The sequence below is a fragment of the Pelodiscus sinensis genome, chromosome Z (assembly GCF_052426305.1).
Source record: "Pelodiscus sinensis isolate ZL-2025 chromosome Z, ASM5242630v1, whole genome shotgun sequence".
Classification (NCBI taxonomy): domain Eukaryota; kingdom Metazoa; phylum Chordata; order Testudines; family Trionychidae; genus Pelodiscus; species Pelodiscus sinensis.
In genome coordinates this window covers 35642475-35664667 of record NC_143085.1, presented here as the reverse complement: position 1 = coordinate 35664667, position 22193 = coordinate 35642475, and the positions used below count along the sequence as shown (strand labels likewise).

Sequence of the window (22193 nt, the reverse complement as noted above, 5' to 3'; positions counted from 1 at the left end):
GCAAATGAACATTTAGTTTACAGTGACCAAAGCACAGAAAATAAATTGCTGGTTTTCTATTAGTAATCATACTACCAGACAAATACTCTTAAAAGGGAACAATGCTCTTTATTTTCACTTGAGGAAAAAACCTGAATGTTCTGTTACTTCACACCTTGTTAAAAACCGCACGAAAGGCGATAGTCTCTTTCAGGTAAGTGTGACAATTACTGCAAGTCTCTCTTCAAAAAGAGGAGCAATAATTGTAGAGCTGCTTATGGGTAGCAAGTGACAGCGTTGCAGCTAATCCCAAATAAACTATTCAGGAGTGAAGTGACAGTTTTATGAAATACATGTTGCATCATCTGAAACAAACATGGCACAGATCATACTGGTACAAATGTGCATACAAGAAAATGTTTAATCTGATTGTTACATAAACAAATGGATGATTATACGGTATAAAATTGAGTCTAAATTACCGTTACTGATTACAACTTTGTCCATTTTATTGCAAGTTATACTGGTTAATAGTATGTTACATAGGGCCAGAGGCAGCCCTGTGTTTTGCCTGAGTAATAAATGCAGGATAGGACCACATGTACCATAGGTGTCTTTGCACTTCTGCCAGCTATAAAGTAAGAAATATTGCTCAGTAATATGTATTACTGCAATAAGGCTTTCCCGTGGATGCATAGTATGTCCTGGAGGAATGCATTTGACAATCACAGCATGTATGTTGTATACATTTATAGAAGTGCAGACAAAAGAACTAAAAATATATAATATGAAAAGACCTGAGAAAACTCGGTTAAAGTACACTTATGTATTGCTTGTGATACTAAAAGATTCCCTAAAAGTAATTCTATTGTATTAGTTTGTCTTAAATCAATAAAGAGATTTAGATAAAAAAATATGTATTCACAGGAAAGAGTTACATTTGACTTAAAAACAATCTTGGTATTTCCCTTTGAGATGGCAGAACTTACTTTAGGCATAAATGAAAATTTCACTTAATTTCTCTGCATGAGAAATCAAATCAAAGTGCAAATTTCTTTCACAAAAAAGTAAATGGATCTTTTAAAAAACCACCTACTTCTGCTATGTATTTTCTTGCTGCACTCTGATTGTGTGAATTAGATGGCCTTGAATCACTACAGAGAGATATGTATTTGAATTAACAGGTCATCCCTTTTCAAGGTAAAAAACTTCTATTAGCTATCTCTTTTGCCTTTGGCCAGAGAGCATAAGTTTACATCTTGAAAGCACCTTTAGTCAGAATTAATTCTTCAAGTTTAAAAATCAGCTATGTTGATAAGCATGCTGCATTTTAAATACTCAGTATCTGAAAAGAGAAAATTTCCTTAGCCATGTGCACTCAGACCTAATGGAAAAACACTTGTTGCAGCAAAAAGACTAATTCACAAATTCTCCTCCCCATTTAGGGAAGAAACAGTGACTGGCATTCAATTACTAGACAAGACTGAACAGAGTAATATTTCTTTGGTAGGTATTAAGGAAGTTTCTCTTCTGAACTCCTTACGTACCAGTTTCTCAAACACTGCTGAACTCCTACATATATAGCACAGGCAAGATTTCCAGTTGTTCTCTGATATTTTTCTCTTTTCCCTTCATGAAATTTTTGAACAGGACATGGCCTGGGAGCCAAATTCAGATCCTGGAATTCTACAGCTGCCCTCACCTTTAATCATGGAGGCTGCAGCCCACAGAAACTGCAGGTGTCCACACACAATACGTCAGGCCACTGAGACCAAGATGGAGACTGCATGTAGAAAGCTGTAGCATTTCTGGACCACATCTCTATGTTAAATGTGACCTTTTGGGGGCTAGAATGTCCTTTACTTATGCAGCCCAAGAGTGGTCCTCGGGGCCCTAGCTACTGCAGCCCTCAATAACACGCATACTGAGGCATCTCTGTTTCAGAGGCTCCATGGAAGACTATTTTTCTGTGAGAGAGCGCTGCAAAGCTTGCTTAAGTTCTTCTTCTTCCTCTTCACGGTGCCGTTTCTCCTGCTCCTGTTGCTCTCTGACAGACAATTCCATGGCAAGCTGCAAGTCTTTATCAAAACTGGAAGACTCACTTGGGATGCTTATGTGTGGATTACTTGAACTAGTAATGATATAGCTCTCCTGAAGTGCCCTGGAGAGAGAGAAACACAGTTTCAAGTTACATATCCTATTCTGATTTCATTTTCTTCCTATCAGTCTTTGAATGATGTCTCCAAGAGACTCTCAATCTGGTACATAGCCTCCCTTTCCTGAGGGGAAATAAGCAACCCCCAGGACAGTTTCAGAGAGGATTGCATTCTATGAAAAAGTCGTCATGCAATTTCTGAATATGAAATTCATTTTTCTCTGAAAGTTCCCGAGAGTTCCTGCCATCGAAGATCTACTTCATAATGGCTAAGTTTTGAGCAGGCCTCAACGTGCACTCAATTTATAAGCACAATCATGAATGAAGTAAGCTGGTAGAGAAATATTCTTTATGCATGCACAAAAACTCCTTTGCATCTGCAAGAGGAATAATCTACAGGTACAACAGCCTGTTTTCAGAGGGCCATTAAAAGTTTGCTCCTACATTTGTAACAGGTTCCTTAGTATGGGGGGAAACTTCTCCTTAAGTGCCCAATGTGTAGTAAATTAGAATTAAGACACTTTTTAGAGGGGTTGCAGGAGGAAAAAAAGAGAACCTTGAATTCTGAGTTAGATAAAAGATCCTTTGTTTAAAGGGTGATCATGGGATGGTCAAAGAAATTCAAACTCCTATCCTAAGACTGAGGTAGCAAGCCCATATTCTACTATACAAAGAGACTCATTTGAGGTTCTTCTTGGAGCATCAAAAAATAAGTGATCTGGGCTTCTGTTCTTCTGCTATGCCATGATTGGGCACTGTCCTACTTGTCTAGACAAAGTGCAGCATACCTTTGGTTTACTATTGGAGGTGTTTAGACTCTAGTCCAAAAACCTGGCCTGGCACGTTTAAAAATTTTAGAAGCTGACATTACCTTTGATACTGTATATTAAAGTCCTGTGCATAAGCAACCGCTCCATTGGAGTGCATTCCTAAGGCTTCCTGGGGAAGGGGAAGAAAGTACCACAGTGATTAAGCAATGCAAGTCATGCTTGAAAGTCATTTCGCAGTCATGCATGAATCTCTCATTGATATTTGCTGTGACAAGTTTAAAAAATGTTAAGATTTTTTGAAAACTGCGATATCTATTCCTGTAGAAACTATATATACCCTGGTATGAATTTAGTGATGTGTCTTACTATATACAGCTCATGTTAAAATAAAGAAATATTGCTTTGGTGGTTAATAGACAGCTGAAAGAGGAAGATCACCTAAGTATTAGTAACATAATACAGAGTTAACAGGTATTTCATCTTTAAACTAGCCGAGCCAATCTTTCCAAGTCAAAAAAGAAGACATACTACATTTTATCTAGAAAGAGAAAAAATATTAAACAGCTTGCAATACAGACTTACTTTATTTCCACTGGATTCCAACAAACTCTGCTGAATAGCAAACTGCATTATTTCATTATCTTCATCCTGCACACGCAAGTTCCTACCATCATCCTGAGTGTGGTAAGATTTGGGGATCTCAAACACAGACTGGTCGACCTCAAAGTTAGAGGCTGTAGAAGTTAAAGATATTGTACTCTTACAGTTTGTTAATCCAACAATTAATGCCCAAAGCCCACTTTCATTTCTATAAATAATACAAAACAAGACTCTAAGAATGGCCATACTGGATCAGAACAACAGTTCATCTCATCAGCATCTTGTGTTCTATCAGTGGCCAATGCCAGGAGCTTCAGGTGGATAATCATCAAGTGATCCATTCCCTATTGCCCTTGTCAAGCTTCTGGCAAACAGAGTCTAGGGACACTTCACAACATTGTTGTGCATCCTGCCCATTAGCCACTGATGGACCGATCCCCTATGCACTTACCTAGTTCTTTTTTTAGCCCTATTACAGTCTTGGCCTGCAGTTCAGACAAACCACCCTAGTAAGTATGCCCTATGCAAATAAGGTGCCAAGAGGCTTACAGAGCAGCCAAGATAAAGGAAAAAACAGAACATAAATGACATGGCACCAGCAAGTTTCACAGTAGGGAAATCAAACATGTGGCACCAAAGAACTGAGCAGGCTCCATTGTACATTGATAAGTAAAAACAAAAAAGAGACAAGTTTGCCAAAAACTTAAAAGACACTGAAGAGTACCCAATCTATCAGTAAGGCTGCTGATTTCTAGCAGAAATTTGTCAGAAGCTCACAGGGGAATGTATTATACATGTGCAATGTTTCCCATGATTGTGCACATCTGCCCCATTGTACTGTTTTTATGTATGCTTGGAAGCTAATCTGCTGCTGCTCTGCCATTGTACTTCTCAGATGTATAGGTTTTGTATAAAAAGTAAAGGCAAGGACACTAGTCTCCAGTACCCAAGGAGTTAACCTTGAAGAGGCAACTGTGTAGAGGTTTGAAATGAGAAAGGGTTAATTGGATTGGTGGATACCCATTCCAGTCACTTAGATATTTTACTATACATACGGCTTTCCAGATCAGTTACAATAAGGACTACAACCTACTGTAGTCTCATAAGTTGAAGTCTATACAGTACACAGACAGGTTTTCTTTATTCTACACATCCCAAATATACCAAGTAAACATTGCGTAAAACTACCAGAGCTTTACACCTGGTTATCCAACTCACACTGTGCACCTTCATCAGTTTGTGATGACCTTTCCTCAGCTGTCCTGCAGCCATTAACATTTTCAAATGTAATTCGAGCATTAAGCACATGAAACAAGGGAATTTCTGTAAATGGAAGACATACAAGATTTCTATAAGGCTCAGCAGAACCACATACATTTCAGGTTACAGCAACAGCAACGGACTTTTATACATGCTCAAATTTCACAGATGTTATGTAGCTGTACAGTGAAATGCCACCCCACTTTACCACAGAAAAGATTTCAGTAATCTGTCCGTCTCATAATTTAGCACTGAGTAAGCATTACACTCACAGAAAAGTTAACCAAACTCCTACCCCGGCACACTAGATGCTGATCACTGCAATGCACTCTTCACAAGAACACATCTTTATGTCATTTGGAGGTTGCAGCTAGTGTAGACTGCAGCGATGGCCTGTTTATTAGGCCACAGCTCCAGGAAGAGAGCATATAAAACATCTTCTTGACTTGCTGCGGCCACCTCAGTGAAGTTTAAGATGATGAGTTGGACCTATATAAACCCCCAATTATTTGAGTCCCAACTTTGGGTGAAGAGGGGTGATATCTTGAGAGTCTGAAACTGTTGCAGTCACGAAAACCAACTTTCTAACAGAAAGGACTAGCAATAACTAGTTCTTAGCGAGGTGTCCTTGCCTTTGGAATTCGCTTCCCTGCTTGGTCCTTCAGAGCTTAGATTTTAATGCCCATCAGATACATGGTAAGGCTCAGCATTTTTCCAGATTCTCTGACTGGGAGATGGACAGGATGACAGGTAGTATTTTTAGAAAATGAAATGTATTTTAATTTTTGTCCCCGCTTTTAAACTTTTGTGCTGCGGTTGAAGAACATGAAGAAAAGCAGATGGAAATGAAGAAAGAGGCTAAATGCAAAAGATTGCTGAACTGTACCAATTTTGACAGGAAATCCAGGTGGAAATTCCAAAGTGATGAAATCTTTAAGTCTAGCAAAATGAGCACTAGCTCTGGCCATCAGATCAATGATTGGGGTGACTTGCTCCACGAGAGAGAGGGGGAATTCTTCACACATCCACAAGGTTGCTTTAAACCTGTAACAGTGAGTTATACAAGAGGATATTAGAAAAGTCTGAACTTTAGCCCCACTCCCTAAATAAAAAGTCTGAACTTTTCTACTATACATGTAGCAAAATACATATTCTATTATCTGATGATAATACCACTGGGGTTAGAGAATGAATTATACAGTTCTAGCACATACTGCGATACAAGCTTTTTTTTTTTTTTTTCAACCTGTGGCTTATATGTATTATAATCCAGGTAAGCAGTGAGAGCCAAGAATAATTACCACCTAAGAGTGCATGCAGTCGAATGGTGATGTCGGTTATGTTTCCAGCAGAGAGATTTGTGTATCTCAGAAATTAAACCTCATAAAACGTCACCCTCGCTGGAAGTCTCAGAGGCTGAAGATCAGCAACACACAGACCAAATTTCACTCCCCTTCAGACTTGAGGCACCGCATGGGAGAAGTTAGTGTTGGTACTGTCCATGTTGCATTTAGTTTGCTGATAGATTTCAGCCTCCAGAGCCTTTGGACAGACTGTCACTGTACACTTGTATTAACAGTAGGCTTTTACTAATATGGTTAGCATTCACTTAACTCTCCTCCCACTGGTTTTATAGGGAACATGGGTAGGCCAAAGCTAAGTGCTTTTGAAAATGCCACCCTTAATTCAATCCCCACTCCCTAAATAAAGTGAATTATATTAGAAATTTACAATATGGTTTCTGAAAGCAAAACACTGGAGGAGAATCGAAGCAAGCTGTCATCAAACAGGAAGAGTTTAAGACAGGGTCATTTAAAGTTATACATTAACATTTCTTACTTCTGTGTTCTAATAGTGACTTCTTTAGGTCTTCCTATGTCCCTATCTTTCAGATCAAACTTTGGGTCAAAATATTCTTCCAGAGTAATGGCTGTTGGGTTATTCATTGTGGCGAATTCTGTTGTGAGATCCTGTAAAAATAAACAGCACATAATAGCAGCTGAAGCTTTCTGTAGGAGAGTAGATGGCTCCCTATCTCAGATTCTAGTGAAGCCTAAGTGACAACTGCATAACACAGTTTAGGTGAGATCAATAGTGAAATGAACACACAGGTACAACAGACTAAAACAGATCTAGACACTAATATAGTGCTTTCCATGAGGGTTTTGAATGTTTTCCAAAGATAGTACAACTTGTCGCCACAAAAATTAGGCCAAACTAGAATGGTGTGAGGATTTAATATGCCTAATATAAAAACTATGAAGAAGAGTTATATGCAGCTCAAAAGCTTATCTCACTCACCAACAGAAGTTGGCTCAATATAAGACATTACCTCACCCACCTTGTCTCTAATATTCTGGGATGGACATAGTTACAACTACACTGAATACATAAAGTGGGGACCTCAAATCCAAGCAGAAAGAGTCCCTATTCATCCATACAAGATCCTCAGCAAAACCCATGGCAAAGCCACCAGCTGGTAAATCCATTACCTGCTCATCTATAAACTTGTACAGGTGTAAAAACATTTGCTCTTATGCAAGGCTGGTAACATCAATAAATTCACACTCCATACAGAGCCCAAGGACATCTCCCTTTTCTCAGAGTTGTTATATGCTAGCATGCTGCTGCAGCACTTGTACCCCCAAGCTACTGTACTTCTTTGTATGGCTGGGTCACCACTGAAACTTTGGGTCTTCAAAACAATGCAGGTCTGCAAGCTTTCTGTGTCAGTACATTTGGTTATTCTAGTCTCTTTTTGGGGGGAAGAAGGGGAGTGGTGGTAAGAACAGAAGCCCATAGCAAACCCTGATTTTCACCTCACTCCAGCAGCCCAGTTTCCCAATCTTCCTTCCAGATTCCAAGACCCTCCCCCACTCACGGGCTTCTTCACAAGGAAAGATAGAACTACTCTCTTACAGCAACATTTTGGGGTGCATGAGGCAATGGTGGAAGGACTGAAATTTTCAAGTGTAATTCTAGAACCCAGCGTTTGAACTACATTTCTATAACTAAAGAAACAGTTTTGGTGAAATTTTGGCAAAAACTTTACTTAACTCATTTGTGTTACTTCTCAACACTGCAGTGACTGCTTTTAACATGATGAGAGAAGCATTTTACTCACCTGTGCCCCATACTCATGCTCTACAGTACCCAGAAAAGATTCCAGTGGACTCCTGTCAGCTAGAGAAGAAAAGGAAGAGAGAAGGGTAGGCTAGTTAGAAGAGTTTAACACACAGAGAAGTGCTCATGCATCAATTCAGGCTCAGAGACAAGGGAAGCCCAAGCTCCACAGGCAGCTGATAGACACAGTCTTGTTTGCACTGCTCATTCAACATGGGAGAACTACAGCGAGGCTGGTTTTTGATTAACTCTCCGAAAAGCCCAGGATTGATGAATAAAATGAATAGAAGGTGAGAAGGAAGGGACAATGATTTTAAAGGACACTAACATCCGGACCATCTAAAAATGTATCATCATTGTCCACTCTACCTTGTTCTTGGGAGTGTCTGAAAACTGCTGAAAGGCATTTGTTTCCCCACACAAGGTTATTGTCTGGCTTGCTTCTACCTTCTACTATAATCTTAATATGTACCCCAGATATAAGAATACAAAACTAATGTGGACATTTTAAGGCAGGTAAAGTAAATAGATATGAAATGAAAGTACAGAGGCTTTCAGGGCAGAGAATATGCAGGGACAGAAAAAGAAACCATAGCGGAGGATACCACCTTCTGAAGCTTTAGAGAAGGGGAGGGCAAGAGTTTGGGTGCAGGAGGGAGCTCTGGGCAGGGGATTAGGTTGCAGAGTGGGTTGTGACTTGGAGCAGGAGGTTGGGGTGCAGGAGAAGGATTCCAGGAGCAGACTCTGGCTGGGTGATGCTTACTTTAGGCAACTCCCAGATGGTGGCCTAGCAGTATGCTCAGGGAGGCTGCCTGCCTGCTGCAGCCCCACACACTGTTCAAAGCAGCTGGCTGCTAGAGCAAGCACAGCTCTATGCACCTCTTGGAAGCACTGACTGGTTTCTGGCCAATGGGAGCTGTGAGGACAGTGTTGGGGTAGGGAAAGCACATGCAGATCTGCTGCCCCTGCTCTCCTCCCAAGGAGCATTGCATGCAGGGACACACTTGCCCCAGCAGTCGGTTGCTTTGAGCAGTATGTGGGGCTGTGGCAGACAGGTAGCCTGCTTAAGTGCACTGCTGCGCTGTGGGACATTAGCAGTCTGGAGGATCATAGCAGACAAGATCAAATGTTTTGGCAGGCCAGATCGATGGCCCATTCATGCTTTAGAGCAGTGGTCCCCAACGCAGTGGTCCCCATGGCACCCACCGGTGCCAGCCCTGGGCTCAGGGCGCGTGGGCAGCCCCTGCCGTGGGCGCGTGGCACATGTGCGGTGCTGGTCCAGAGCATGTGGGCAACCCCTGCCCCGGGTGCACAGCACATGCGTGGTGCCGGCCCTGGGCTCAGGGCGCGTGGGCAGCCCCCACCCCTGGGCATGCGGCGCATGCGTGGCCCCACCCCCGGAAGCGCGGTGCGTGAGCAGCCCCGTCCCTGGATGCCCGGCAGCCATGAAAGGTTGCAGACCACTACTTTAGAGGAAACCCTGATAATAGTTTTCAAAACACTTTTTCCCTAGAAATATAATCAAAACTACACAGAATTATTCACACTTACATTAAAACTTCAGAGAGACAAGTAATAAGCCATCTCAGGTACACAGCAATTGGAATTAGCTAGAGCAGGTTCAGAGGCAAGTGAAAGTAACTTACTTGGTTACTCTGCACCACCCATGTGCTGTGCACAAAGGTTACGTCCTGTCTCTTTGAACAAAGATTTTAACAAAATGTTCTATTTAGTTTCAGATAACCAAGGGGAAGTTACCTTTATATCTTTTTTTCTCTTCTTCTGTCAAATGTTCTGTTCGGATTTTTGTGACTACATTCACATTGTTTGCTGTATACACCTTTAAAAAGATATATTATTATCTATCTTATGTATTACGACTCATCACTCTTAGGGGCTAATGTCACAGATCAGGACCCACATTAAAGATAAGAAAAGCAGCATCTTTACAGATGCTCAAGCAACAAGTTCAAAAGTTTAAACCAAGAAGGAGGGGAAAGAGGAAAAACCAACAATCTGCCTACTTTTAACATATAGAAATCTGTGAAACACAAATGTGTGATCTACCTATTTAATGCATTTTCCCATGAAGTGCTGAAAAGATTATACATAAATATTGTAATGTCATTACTTTGACAGAGTCTCTGATAATGCTGAGCTAGACAACCATAAGCTGGGCAAGCAGCTAGAATCAATACAAAAATACCTATTCAAAAATCCCTTAAAGGAAAACAAGCAAGCATGAGTCATTTAAGCCCAATCCTACAGCAGCAAAAGTTCAAGACATTGTCATTGGATTCACTGAGAACTAGGTCTAGCCCTGGCAGGGACTCTTGGGAGAAGATTCAGGTGCTGGAAGATAAATTTCCTGTTAATAAAGCTGGCTCCAAACGAAAGTGGATGGGCACTTTAAACTAAGGATGTTAATTTTGAGGGAGAAGGGACAGGGAAAAGAAGTTAGTATGTGCTCTCTCTCTTTCTACTTAAAAGTCACTGATACCATTCTGCAGGTGGAATTTAGCCGATGATTACTTTGAATATGCAACTAGAAGGTATTCTGCTCTCTACTTAGGAGTGGTTCTGTAGCAGTGATATAATTTAAACCTCGCTGGTTTGAGTCCAAGCAACCAGAGGAGTAAAAAAGTTCCATTTACATTTTTTTTGACCATATTAGAGCTTCAAAGGATTTTAGTTTCACATGGGTCAATTGTACAGGTTTAAATCACTACACTTTAACAACCCCCCACCCCATTAAAAAAAACAATAAGTTTGCAAAGAGAAACAAACACTCAATGTTAAGAAATGCTAGAGTTAAAGTAACTTTAAATCTCTGGTTTCCAACAGGCTAGGCACATGTGGCTATTTGGCCAGTTGAGTATGGCTTGTTCAAGCCAACTATGGGGTTATTTGGCTGGTTGAGTGGGGCTAGTTTGCTATAGTGGCTACTGCTTCAGAACTGGTTGGACACCATGGCATTAAATTGTCCTGCTTGAGCATTTACATTATTGTACTATTTAATTATATGGCAGATAGCACCAGAGATGGACAGTGTTCATTCAATGGAAAGCTATTCATTATTTATTTTTATCCTCATTAAATGTGTAGTAAATAATGTAGCAGACTACCCATCATCCAAATCCTTCACCAAAGGTAAATTAACATTTCTTCATGGTCTCCTGTGGTGCTCTCCTTGTAGTATCTCAGTTCTTTACAAAGATTAATTAATTTATCTTAATAATCCTATGATCTAAGTAAAAATAATCCCCATTTTACACACAAAGATCTAAATCACAGAGCAATTAAGGCAAGAAGTGTCAACAAATTTTAAGTAACCAAGTTGACAAGTCAAAGACCTTATTTTTCAGAATACAGTACTTAGAAAATACTATGTTCAGAGTACCTCTCCCATTGACCTCAGTTGCAGTTGGATGTTCTCAGCTCTTTTGCAAAAACAAAACAAAACAAAAAATAAAACCTTTGGATAATCAATTTAGGCACTCAAAAATGAGGAACAGTTAGCATCCCAAGTGAAAAGGTTTGTTTACTTAATTTGCCCATGTGATGTTATGGACTCAGTGACAGAGGCAGGAATAAAATCCAAAAGCAATGTTTTCCCTTTCTGTAGTTTTAACTTGAGCAACAGATGCAGCAGAGGTCCTATAGATTCTATTCTAACAGGTTCTTCCACCATGTTCAGTCATCACCATACTGTTTAAGACCTGGTCTACACTATATGGGAAGGTCGAAGTAAGGATATGCAACTCCAGCTATGAAAATTACATAGCTGGAATTGACATTATTTACACTTCATTTCCATGCCAAACAAGTTACAGATACCAAAGGGTGCTATAAAAATCCAAGATCTGCAGGGGATACAGAAGGTAACAATTATAATTCAGTTAGCTATAAGACATCTTAGTTGTAAATAACTACTTTTTACCTTTGCTACATAACCATTAACACCTTCTGCTTTCTCAGTCCTCCAGACCCAAAATCCAGACGTATTTCTAATAAACAAAGGAAAGAACAATTGTCTATGTATTTGTAGCTTATAGTTAGCTCCTAGTCCCTATTTTCCTAAATAATTTTTAACCTGGACAATGTTTTAAGAGGTATTAAATATAAGAGTGCTAGAGAAGAGGAACAGCACAGACATAAGATGACCTTGCAAATAGCAACACCAACATAGGACTTAGAGAATAGTTTAATTTCTGTTTTCATTCCGATTTTGGCTTAACTGCAAAGATCAATGAACTGTGCCTTTAGTTTGTGATGTGAATATCTGACCAACTAAGAACTGGGAGGTTCTGAAAACCGCAGATAGCCTCCTTTTACAAAAATCAAAAATTCCTAACTTGCTGACCTTAATTTTAAACAGCAACACATAGCTGACAGTTGGGGAACTGGATTGGTAGAGCCAAAACAACAATTATCTATGAATCAAGTGATATTTTCAAATGCTTCTAAGTCCCATTTTCTTAATTAATTTAGATACTTGGAAATGTAAGTTTCATTGAAAGCCTCTGAATCTTAAGTCTTAAACATTTTAAAATCTTACCCCTTAAGTACATCTTGCTATTCAAGAGAGAAAGAAATCTTTACACATCCATTGGAATCAGTGATTTGGATAGCTGCTGTCCTCACTGGCTGCAATTCTGCACCCATGTTTGGACAAACATTTCTTTCTTGGAGTAAAACACCAAACCAAAAAATCCCCCCACACTTCTTCTAGCAATTATAACAATGGTTTTAAAAAGTGTCTACATAGAACAATATACAGTGTTATGGTTACACACCATTATTATTTTAAGATACACAATACAAGCCTTTTTTAAAACTACACTGCAAGTATAATCATCGTGCATATTTGTACCTGGAGAACTTGTTCATTAACAGAAGCTTAAATACCTTACCTTTCAAAAGCAATGCTTTTAGTATCAAGGCACGTATTAATAATTGGAGATGTAAGGCGTCTTTCCACTTCCTTTCTTTCTGGCGTCATAGAGCTCAAGGTCAAACACTTCATTTGTTGAGAGATTTCAAAACGCTCTGTCGTGACAACTTTGTCATCATGGTTTATCTCAATTAGTTCTGCCCAGCCTCCAGTATCTGTTAAAGAGATATATCTTATGGACTACAGACTTCAGAACAAACCTTCAGTGTAAAGAGCTGACCAAGACACACAGTATAGACCAAAATGAGAATTAAAGCTGACTTACAAAGTTTTCTCCCTCATTTACCTAGGTGGTAGTAACTTAAAAAACTTGCCCAACAAGGTAAGGATGTTCAAGCAGACTGCGTGCCTGCCTAAGTCATTTTTATTATAATTTTGCATAGTGGAATTAACAGTCTGTAATAATGAAGATTCAGATCTCCAAGAAGAAAAATACAGCTGATTACTTTGGAGGTTTTTTTTTTTTTTTTTTTTGAGAGCGAGAGAAAAGGGTAAAGTCAAGTTCTAGTGATTCATATTTGCTCTAGATGATTTTTCTTAACAGAAAGTCCAAGCACTTCTACTTAGCCTAGTGAGCTGAAATCCTAGAAAATTCACATCCCAGCATAAATAAGTCATGTGAAAATAAAACTTATTACATATGTCCTTTCCAGTAATACTGAGAGTCTGTCAGTGTAGTTTGTGTACTATTTAAATTATGATCAATTATTATTTCAATTATGATCAATTAATCAAATGTATTATAACAACATTTACCTTCTCCCTTGAAAATTAAGCTACGTCTCCCTCGTTCCCAGCTCATATTTTCAAAGCCCAATAACGTGATATCAACACGTAATTTAGCACCACTTTTCCAGATCCGACAGGTATCATTTGGACATACTCTGGAAACTAGTGGAACTATAAAGAAACAAAATGACACACACAGATGCAAATATAAAAATCCTTAAAAGACAGGACCAATGTCTGAAGATTAAACTCAATCAGAATCTATATGTGCTTGATAAAGAAATTTCTTGGTGAAATTTTAGGGTCTGTTATGCAGGCCATAAAGTAGATGGATTTTAGCATTCCCTTCTAATCTTACACACACCTATGAATCAATGTCTAGATAACAAAACACATAAGGATTATCAGAACGGATTCTTGATTTATTGATGAACGCGATAGGGAAATGAAACACAAAAACAGACCAGTGGCCTAATGCAATTTTGTATCCTGTCTCATACAATGGCTAAATATGTAGTGGTCTGGAGAAAGTCTATTCAGGTGTAATGCTATTTTGTGGTGTAAAGAAATAAGTTTCCTGAATGTTCTGTCTCAATGCATGTGTGTGACTGTCTCCCAAGTGTCAGGATGGCTTAGTCTTTAGAAGAAACCTACTGCACAGTACTCGCTTTTTAAAACAAACAAAAACAAACAAGCAAAAAAGCCCACAAACACAAACAAAACAAACCCAAGGGATATTTTCAGGGAGGATACAGTTTGTGCACCAGGCAAAAGTGATCAGGAGGAATCTAAGTCTCAAAGGACTTTGGCTCCCATGTCATATTTTTTTCCTTTCAACTCACAATGAGAGCACAAGTGTGTTTTCTTTGCAAACTTACTTTTTACTTCAGCAATTCTTAAAACTTAGAGATAAGAAATTTTAAAAATCCCCCCCAAAACAAACTTACCCCAGCTAGTGAATTCCCATTTCATTTCCACATAAAAATCAGAAGTCTAGTGTAGAAACAAAGTATTCAATGAACCAATGAGGGTGAGAACACTAGATTAATATTCAGTACAGCATGTCACATGTACATTTTAGAAACAAGAGCAAATAGATGTTTTGAGATGTTCCTGATAGTAAGCACAATGAAATCAATAAGTATGATTTTTACATGAGCTGATATTTTTTATTTATTGAAAATAATGGGCACAGAGTGTAAAATTGTTCTGTAACAAAATTACACTGAATTACTGAACTACTCTTCATTTGTTATTCTGCTACAAAAGCACATAACTCTAAGCCTTTGACATAGGAAGAATAAGCATCCTTTTCCAAGACACAGGAATATTAACAAAAACTCCACAGTCTCCCATATGTTTATATATATTGCTGATAAGCACAATTATGAACTGAATAATGCATCCTCCTGAATTTAAAGTAGTTGATTTAAGTAAAATGGAACCAAACTAACAATTCTTCCAGATGCAACTGATGAGCATGCAATTCAGGTCTCAGGAAGCATTTACCTCATTAATTTTTTGGAGTAACTCAGGAACTCCTCCAAGTGTTGCAGATGTTTGGTGGTAGTCCCGATGCTGTAAAATCAGGTGTGCCATTTCTGGGTCTCCTGTGCTTACAGCCTCATGTAAAACTGCAAGAAATCAAAACACAGGCTAGGTTTAATATTAACAAAAACAAAGTAAACACTGCAGCCACATCCCATGGCTAGATGACATTTATAAGGGACAGATTTTAGATCTTCAATGTTTAAGGTGAAAGCTATTAACATACAGCTGCCTTTGAGCTAGGAATGTAAACAGTTACCTAGTAGGCATTAGGCTTACTGGATAGGTAACCGGTTAACTAAACTGGGTGGTAGGAACCCAGACAGGGCAGCAGCCCTTATAGCCCCCAGCCTTGCACTGGCAAGAACCCTGGCTGCTCTAGTCTGGAAGCCCTGTCTGCATCCACAGCCCTAGCCCTGAGAGGGGACAGGTGGGATATCAATCACCTGTGCTGGCAGACTCAACCTTGCAAGTGGGGGCAGCTGGGACCCCAGCAAACTGTGCTGCAGCAGCAGCGCCAGCCCTGACATGCTCCGGGTGTGACACGGGCAGGAAACGCTTCAGCCTGGCCAGGACAATTGCATTACACTGCAGTGCATCTAGCTGCTCCAGCCCAGCCTGGCTGGAGCAGTCCCTGCCCACGTCCTGGGTGCTGCCCCAGCCTTGTCAGGCCCACCGCCCCTGCCTGCAGGATAACGGTTAACCAGTTAAACATTTTAACTGGTTAACTGATTAACTGCAATTTTGCATCTCTACTTGAAGCTGATCTCTTACCTGTCCAACCCTGTGCATTCTCTTTGGTAACATCTGCTTTGTGTCGAAGGAGGACTTTGACAGATTCAATATAGCCCAAGGAAACAGCAAGGTGCAGCAATGTCCGACCCCGTGGATCACGCTGATCTACATCCTGTTGAGTAATCAAGAGTTAGCTAATATTGAAACTGTGCTATCAAATGTAAATCATCAGAACACACTTAAGAAAGTTAAAACAAAGATGTTCAGCAATAAGCTGTAATAGCTCAATACGTATTATGTATTCTTACAAAACAGTTAATTGCTTGAATGTAAGAACAGCCAGATGAGTCAGACCAAACGTCCATACAGCCTAGTATCCTGTCCGCTGACAGTGGCCAATGCCAGGTGCCCCAGAGGGAATTTATCCTACATGACTTGCTTTGACATTGCTACTCAATTGCCTATTTGTCTTCTTAAAAGCCTGATCCTACCTCTGCACAGAAAATCATACAGGAATAGAATTGGGCACCATCGGAGTGACTGTGGTCAGAAAAAGGGAGGGGGCACAAACAGTCTAGATTATTCCTCTCTTCCACCCCATTCTTCATGGGCAGTTTATTTTAGGAGTAGATAGCGCTCCATTCTTTTTATTTTCTACCAGGAGTGGTCACCAGTTAAATGGCCACTGGAGTTTATAATAGAAGATATCCAACATACTAAAAATCAGCAAAAGTTTACAAGAGCAGGTGATAGTTTACAATATACATTTTGTATTTGGGGGTGAGTATATGAAAGAACATGGCAATTAAAAGATCATCTGTTTGACTGACACACAGAACAATGGAGAGTGAATGCATTCTCTACAAATCACTAGGAAATGAAACTACACAAGGCACAAATAGCCAAAACATGCAAGCATAACATACTCATACCTTACATATATTTTTCACTACTAGCTTTAGAGATTTGAAACAGAAGAGCATCTATAACTAAAGGAAAATGGGAAAAGTCAATAGTGGGCTAAAGAAAGGAAAGTTATTACATAACTTAACACGGTTATTTGACAGCATTATGTTTAAAATACCAACTAGTGAGCATAAGGAAACTGAGTTAAATCATCCTAATTTCAGAGCTGCAGCTCATGTGATCTTCAATCTTGCTTTCACAAACAAAACAAACAAACAAACCAAAAACCTAGACTTTGGAAAAGTCTGTATCTGAATTTTGGACTACAATTAACCTGAAGCTGTACTTTATATCCATGTATCATTTCATATGCTGATTGTATCTGGTAGAGCTACCTTAAATACCTTAAGATCTATCACAGCACATCTGTTACACACAGCAAGCAGTTTGTCCCGAAGATGTAAGAGGAAGTATACGCTTCCAGAATGCCTTTTAAAACTTTCACTTAAGAGAGAGGTTTCAGACTTCATGGAATGTCTTTCCAATTCTTCATGTTGCTTGTCTTGTCTTCATGTTGCCTGCCTTCTTCTACTGTAAGATCTTTGGGGCATGGAACAGGACTACATGTGTATAAACAGGACTTTATGCAGCGTGGATGATATCAGAATTCAGATAAAAATAAACTGAGGCAATAAAATCTTTGTTAAGATTCAAGTGTTTATTTTAATAACGTTCTAACCTTAAAAGATTTGACATCCAACAAAAGGTTCAGTAAAATTTATAGAGAATTCTTTAGTACAGACCAAAGATTAATGGGAATAAGAGACAGCAGCAGCATTGCACGATTATTAAAAAAGCATGCTTTCAGACAATACCAGTGTTTCATAGTCTACAACTGGTATTGTGGATGACTATCAGGGTGCATGTCAAGAAGGTAGCATTAGCTGATGAGTCCAAACATATTCTCACTGTCTCAGGTACAAAGCAGTTTATATCAAGCAGAACTGAATCTCAAAGTTCAGAGTATTCCTGAAGCAGGCATGGTCACCTAAGTTACACTAGCATGCAATACTGTTTGTTGCTTGGGATCTGATGCAGATTTTTGAACATTTCCTACTTCCTTTCTTTTAACATTTGGTACTTCAATCACAGCCCTTACCTAAATGCTGGATTATTGTGTCCTCTGTTCTACTGTTAGTCATGATGATCAGTTATTTTCTACCACTATATGATTCTATAGTTTAGCAAAACCTGCTAGGCTTCTACTTCTCAGGCAGCCAGTGAAGATCAGAGGACTACATTTGAAACAAGCTCTTTGTGTTTTAACAAGGAAGGAAATTACTGCACTGGCTATTTTTGCAAGGCAGCTATCTTACCACCAGATCAGTGTGAGGGGAAGGAAGATACTGGGTCAATACAACATAAAGAAAGAAAAATAAACCCTTCAATTTTCAATAGACTGAGGCTGCCATTCTGATGAAAAAGTCAATTTGTATCTCTCTTTGGCAGTAGCTGATACATTCACTGTATACTTCCCCTTCACCTCTCCCCCCTATTTCCTCTTCACCTCCCTCAAGGTGGTACTTATTTGCTGCTTTTCTGGCAAACAGCATTAGTACCCGTCACATCTGTCTATTGGCTCTGCTTCAAATGATTTATAAGATTTTCCTGTCAGCAACAGAGTTGTTTACAATCAATCTGTATCTCTCTCAATGTCTTGAATCTGGCTTTATTAAAAGAGACAGTCAAATATTTAATACACAGAAGTTGCATGACAAAGGGTGTACTCTCTGTGCCTGAGGTGATAACCACAAACACCTGTAAAACAAACAAATCCCCCCAAAGAGCTTAAGAAAGAGAAACATCACTAAAATTAAGGTTACTTTCTAGGTCTTCATGTCACATAAAATGCCTATAGACAATCTATTACCCAGATCTAATTATCAGTCCATCACATCCTGCATTCTGCTTTCGGCAGTTTCAGAGGAAAATCCCTGTCCTTACAAGTCACTGCGCCATATGTTGGTCTGGTGCCAGTTTTACCTTTCCGTCCAGCTCTTTATCCAGCTGCCTGTAGTCATTATTCCAGACCAAGACGTGCAGAGGAAACCTGCTACTCGCCTTACCTAGAGAACTCATCCTGCCACCTACCAGACAGCAGAACCCTCCCTGCCCCCTCTTTGCGCCTCGCGTGCCCTCAGCGCATCCCTCACCTCTAGCCCCACTGACAACCCCCCTTCCGCTGCCTCACAAACCCCCCGCTCCTCAACCCCCCACTTCAAAGCACCCACGCCCCTGCCCCTCACCCTGATCCCTTACAGACTCCCAAGCCCCTCAGCCCCACCACTTCCTCAGCGGCCCCCAGCCCCCTCACTCCTTGACCCCTCACAGACTCCCGGCCCCCAGCCCCCCACCGCCTGCGCCCCTCCCCCTTGGGAAGCCCCGCTCCAGAGGGCCCTGCAGCCTGGCGCTGACCTTTCCCCTCTCCTGACCCCAGCCCCCGCTTTCCTGCTCTCCCTGGAACGTCTCACGCCAGGCCAGCGGCCGGAACGAACCACTGGGCTCCCGGAATGGGGATGGGGAGGCTGCCGGCTCCCACAAAGCCGCTCCGCTAGCGAGCCCGAGGAAGAGAATGTTGCCCCCTCGCGGGCTAATGGGACTTCCCATCCCTCAAACGCGCCCCTTGCCTTGCGGGGGGAAGTACCCGGGACAGAACGAAGTGGGAGCTCGACCCCCGCCCCGCCAGGGGATTGGTTTCTTCTGAAGGCTCAGTGACCGAGCAGCACTTCCTTCCTAGCACTTGAAGCCGGGCGCTCGAGTTTTGGAGGAGGGTGGCACCTTGCACTGACTCCGCGGCCGCCATCTCTGGTGAGGGCAGCGGAATCCACCCTCCCATGCTTCTCGTCTCGGCTGCCATCTTGGGCGAGGGCAGCAATGCTACCCCTCCGCCCCGCGCGCACACCAAGCGTGCTGCATGCCGCTGCTTCCTCTCCATCCTTCGTTTGGGTTGCCGATTTGGAAGAGGGCGGCTGGCTGCCCTGCACAGATCTTTGGCAGTGGCATTGTGTGTGTGTGTGTGTGTGTGTGTCTCACTCAGGCCAGTGCGTTGTTGGGGGAGGGTGGCACTAAGTTCCCTTTTGGGTGACTTTTCAATAAGGTATTTGCTGGATAAATGGATGTGCAGTGTGGAGACACCTTAGATAAAGAGCCAAATAGGTAAGTATAGAGACAGGCTGATGGGTAGATTAATATCTATCTATATAAAACCTAGAGGCACTGAGACCACTGAGAAGGGAGAGATAGATCTGCTCTACAGCATTAGCTAAGAGTCATTTGGCTTTTAGCCCATAGAATACAGGCATATGGTTTTAGCCCTGAGGTTTCCCAGGATCCATTCCACCAGGCTAGTCACGTATAGATTGGGTGAGAAATAACTAGGTAGGGAGTTAGATGTCATAAGGTGAGGCAGCTAATACTTACCATATGGAAAAAAACTTAAAAAACAACTAATAGTCTAGACCCTTGTTTCTCAAACTATGGGTCCTGACCTCTGGGGGTCGTGAACAACTTAGAGGGGGCTCCCAGTATCACAAAGTTTGAGAACCCCATGTCTAGGCAGCATCTTAAAGACTAACAAAACATGTAGATGGTATCATGAGCTTTTGTGTGAGCTCACCATGCCATCCACAAAGTTTTGCTAGTTTTTAAGGTGCTGCTAGACTTTTCATTGTTTTTTTTAAGTTTTCCCAGTTACAAACTAACTCAACCACCCCTCTGATACTTATCGTATGGTCAGTTGTCCAGGTTGCTGTATTTGCAGGCAGATTGCCCCCTTCCTATTCTAGCCACCTATTAATTAGCTGCTATGCTACAGCAAGAGGGTGGATTCTAGATAAGTTTATGGATGATCATACCCCAGTGAATGTTATGGTAAACCTGCGAGGGCTCGGGAGCTAGTCTGCTTTTTGGGCCTGCTTCTGCCAGGAGCTAAACTAGTCTCAGAACGTTCCACAGGCCTTTCTGTGCCAGGAATTAAGATGGCGGCGATGCCTGAGGGGCGGGGGAGAGGGGCATTCCCAGTCACGTGACAGTCGCCGTGTCGGCGCCTGGCCTCGGCCCCCGCGGCTTGGTGAATGGCGCTGGAGGCGGTGCTGGCGTACGCCTGCGCGGTGCGGCCCCCTGCTGGCTGGCGGGGCCTCCTCAGCGGGCCCCGTTAGAGCGGCAGGAAGGAGCGGCCCCCGCCCGAGCCACCATGTCGAAGCGGCTGAGGAGCAGCGAAGTGTGCGCCGACTGCAGCGCGCCGGGTAGGAGCGGGCAGGGTCGCGGGCCCTTCACTCGGGACAGCCGCTGAGGAGAAGCCGGGGCGGGACCCGGCCGAGCCTTGCCCCGGCGCCCGCCCGCCCGCCCGCCCAGCGGGCTTTGTGGGGCGGGGAAAGCCGCGCGGGCGGGAGGCAGCGGCCCGGCCGGTGACAGCTGAGCTGCTCTCGGGCCCAGGACCCCGCCGGCCCCTCCTCTGGGGGGGCTAGCGCTGCCCCTCCCCCTCCCGGGCCGCGCCCTCTCTGCGGGCCGTCGGGCTCCCTGGGGCTCTGCAGCCGCCTGGCTCCCCTCCGCTTCCGGCCTGTGCGGGAAAGCCTTTGTCCCGCGCTGCCCGGCGCACGGCTCGCCCAGCGTGGCTGTAGCCAGCCCACGGCTGATTCCTGGACAGTGCAGTTCTCCAGTTAGCCTCTAGCCCGGAGCAAGAATTACAGTTTTAAAATGAAACAAAAGACAGGGCTGTGTAGCACTTTAAAGACTAACAAGATGGTTTATTATGCTTTGATAAAGTTTCCTCATTTGGAGGCACCATCTCTAAAAACAAGCGATTGTAGCTCATTCAGTCACTGACATTTCCAGAGAAGGAAATGAAAGGGCATACTGGGCCACCAACTTACTAGCTTCCCATGGCTGTTTGCGTGTGTGTTTTTTGGAGAGAGGTTTAAATAGCAGTATTGTTTAAAACTTCAGTTTATTTTAAATTTCAAGTTTGATATGTGAGCTGATATTCAGTGATACCAGCACAACTTAAAAAAATGTGGTGGCTCAGCTAATAACATTTAGATTGTAAACGGTGTGTGTGTGTGTGTGTGTGTGTGTGTGCGTGCGCGCGAACGCCTTTAAATTTATTGCCACACTGATTTAAATAGGTTGATGTGGAAGGGGGAAGGCAGGAAGAAGGGATGTAATAGTGTAGTCGATTAACCAATAAGCAAAAGCTTGTCAATTAATGCTGTCAGCTACACACATGTCCACCCTACCCTACACACTACAGTTTTAAGCAGGGATTTATCTTGAAAACTTTTCAGATTAGTTTTACAGCTATATCAGAAAATGAAAGATTGCTTGGTTATTTCATTTACCTAAGGAGCCAGCTTGTGTGGGGAATCTTGAAAGCTGG

The 22193-nt window shown here is 41.8% G+C and overlaps 2 protein-coding genes across 11 annotated transcripts in view; one reads left to right on the top strand and one right to left on the bottom strand.

The window, feature by feature from the left end:
• Positions 1–88: 88 nt before the first annotated feature.
• ANKRD13A (ankyrin repeat domain 13A) lies at positions 89–19009 on the bottom strand. 2 transcript variants are annotated; one of them, XM_075898856.2, is made up of 16 exons: positions 18803–18957; positions 16786–16842; positions 15893–16025; positions 15080–15204; positions 14518–14563; positions 13598–13741; positions 12801–12996; positions 11828–11894; positions 9646–9727; positions 7889–7947; positions 6604–6734; positions 5651–5808; positions 4723–4827; positions 3487–3638; positions 3006–3073; positions 89–2140 (listed from the first exon to the last, which is right to left on the bottom strand). In XM_075898856.2, the coding sequence occupies exons 2-16, from the start codon at positions 16834–16836 to the stop codon at positions 1939–1941; spliced, it is 1719 nt and encodes a 572-aa protein (XP_075754971.1). In that variant the 5' UTR covers positions 16837–16842; positions 18803–18957; the 3' UTR covers positions 89–1938. The 2 variants fall into 2 exon arrangements, with proteins under 2 accessions (XP_075754971.1, XP_075754970.1); XM_075898855.2 differs by lacking the exon at positions 16786–16842 and having other exon boundaries at positions 18803–19009.
• A 1852-nt stretch (positions 19010–20861) lies between these two features.
• Positions 20862–22193, top strand: part of GIT2 (GIT ArfGAP 2) — a 69219-nt gene continuing 67887 nt past the window's right edge. For 5 of the 9 annotated variants that reach the window (XM_075898845.2, XM_075898851.2, XM_075898850.2 and 2 more), the window contains exon 1: positions 20863–21063. In XM_075898845.2, coding sequence (XP_075754960.1) covers positions 21012–21063 — 52 coding nt within the window. In that variant the 5' untranslated portion in view covers positions 20863–21011. Of the gene's footprint in view, positions 21064–22193 lie in introns of all 9 variants that reach the window. The other 4 variants (XM_075898854.2, XM_075898849.2, XM_075898847.2 and 1 more) reach the window with 2 other exon arrangements.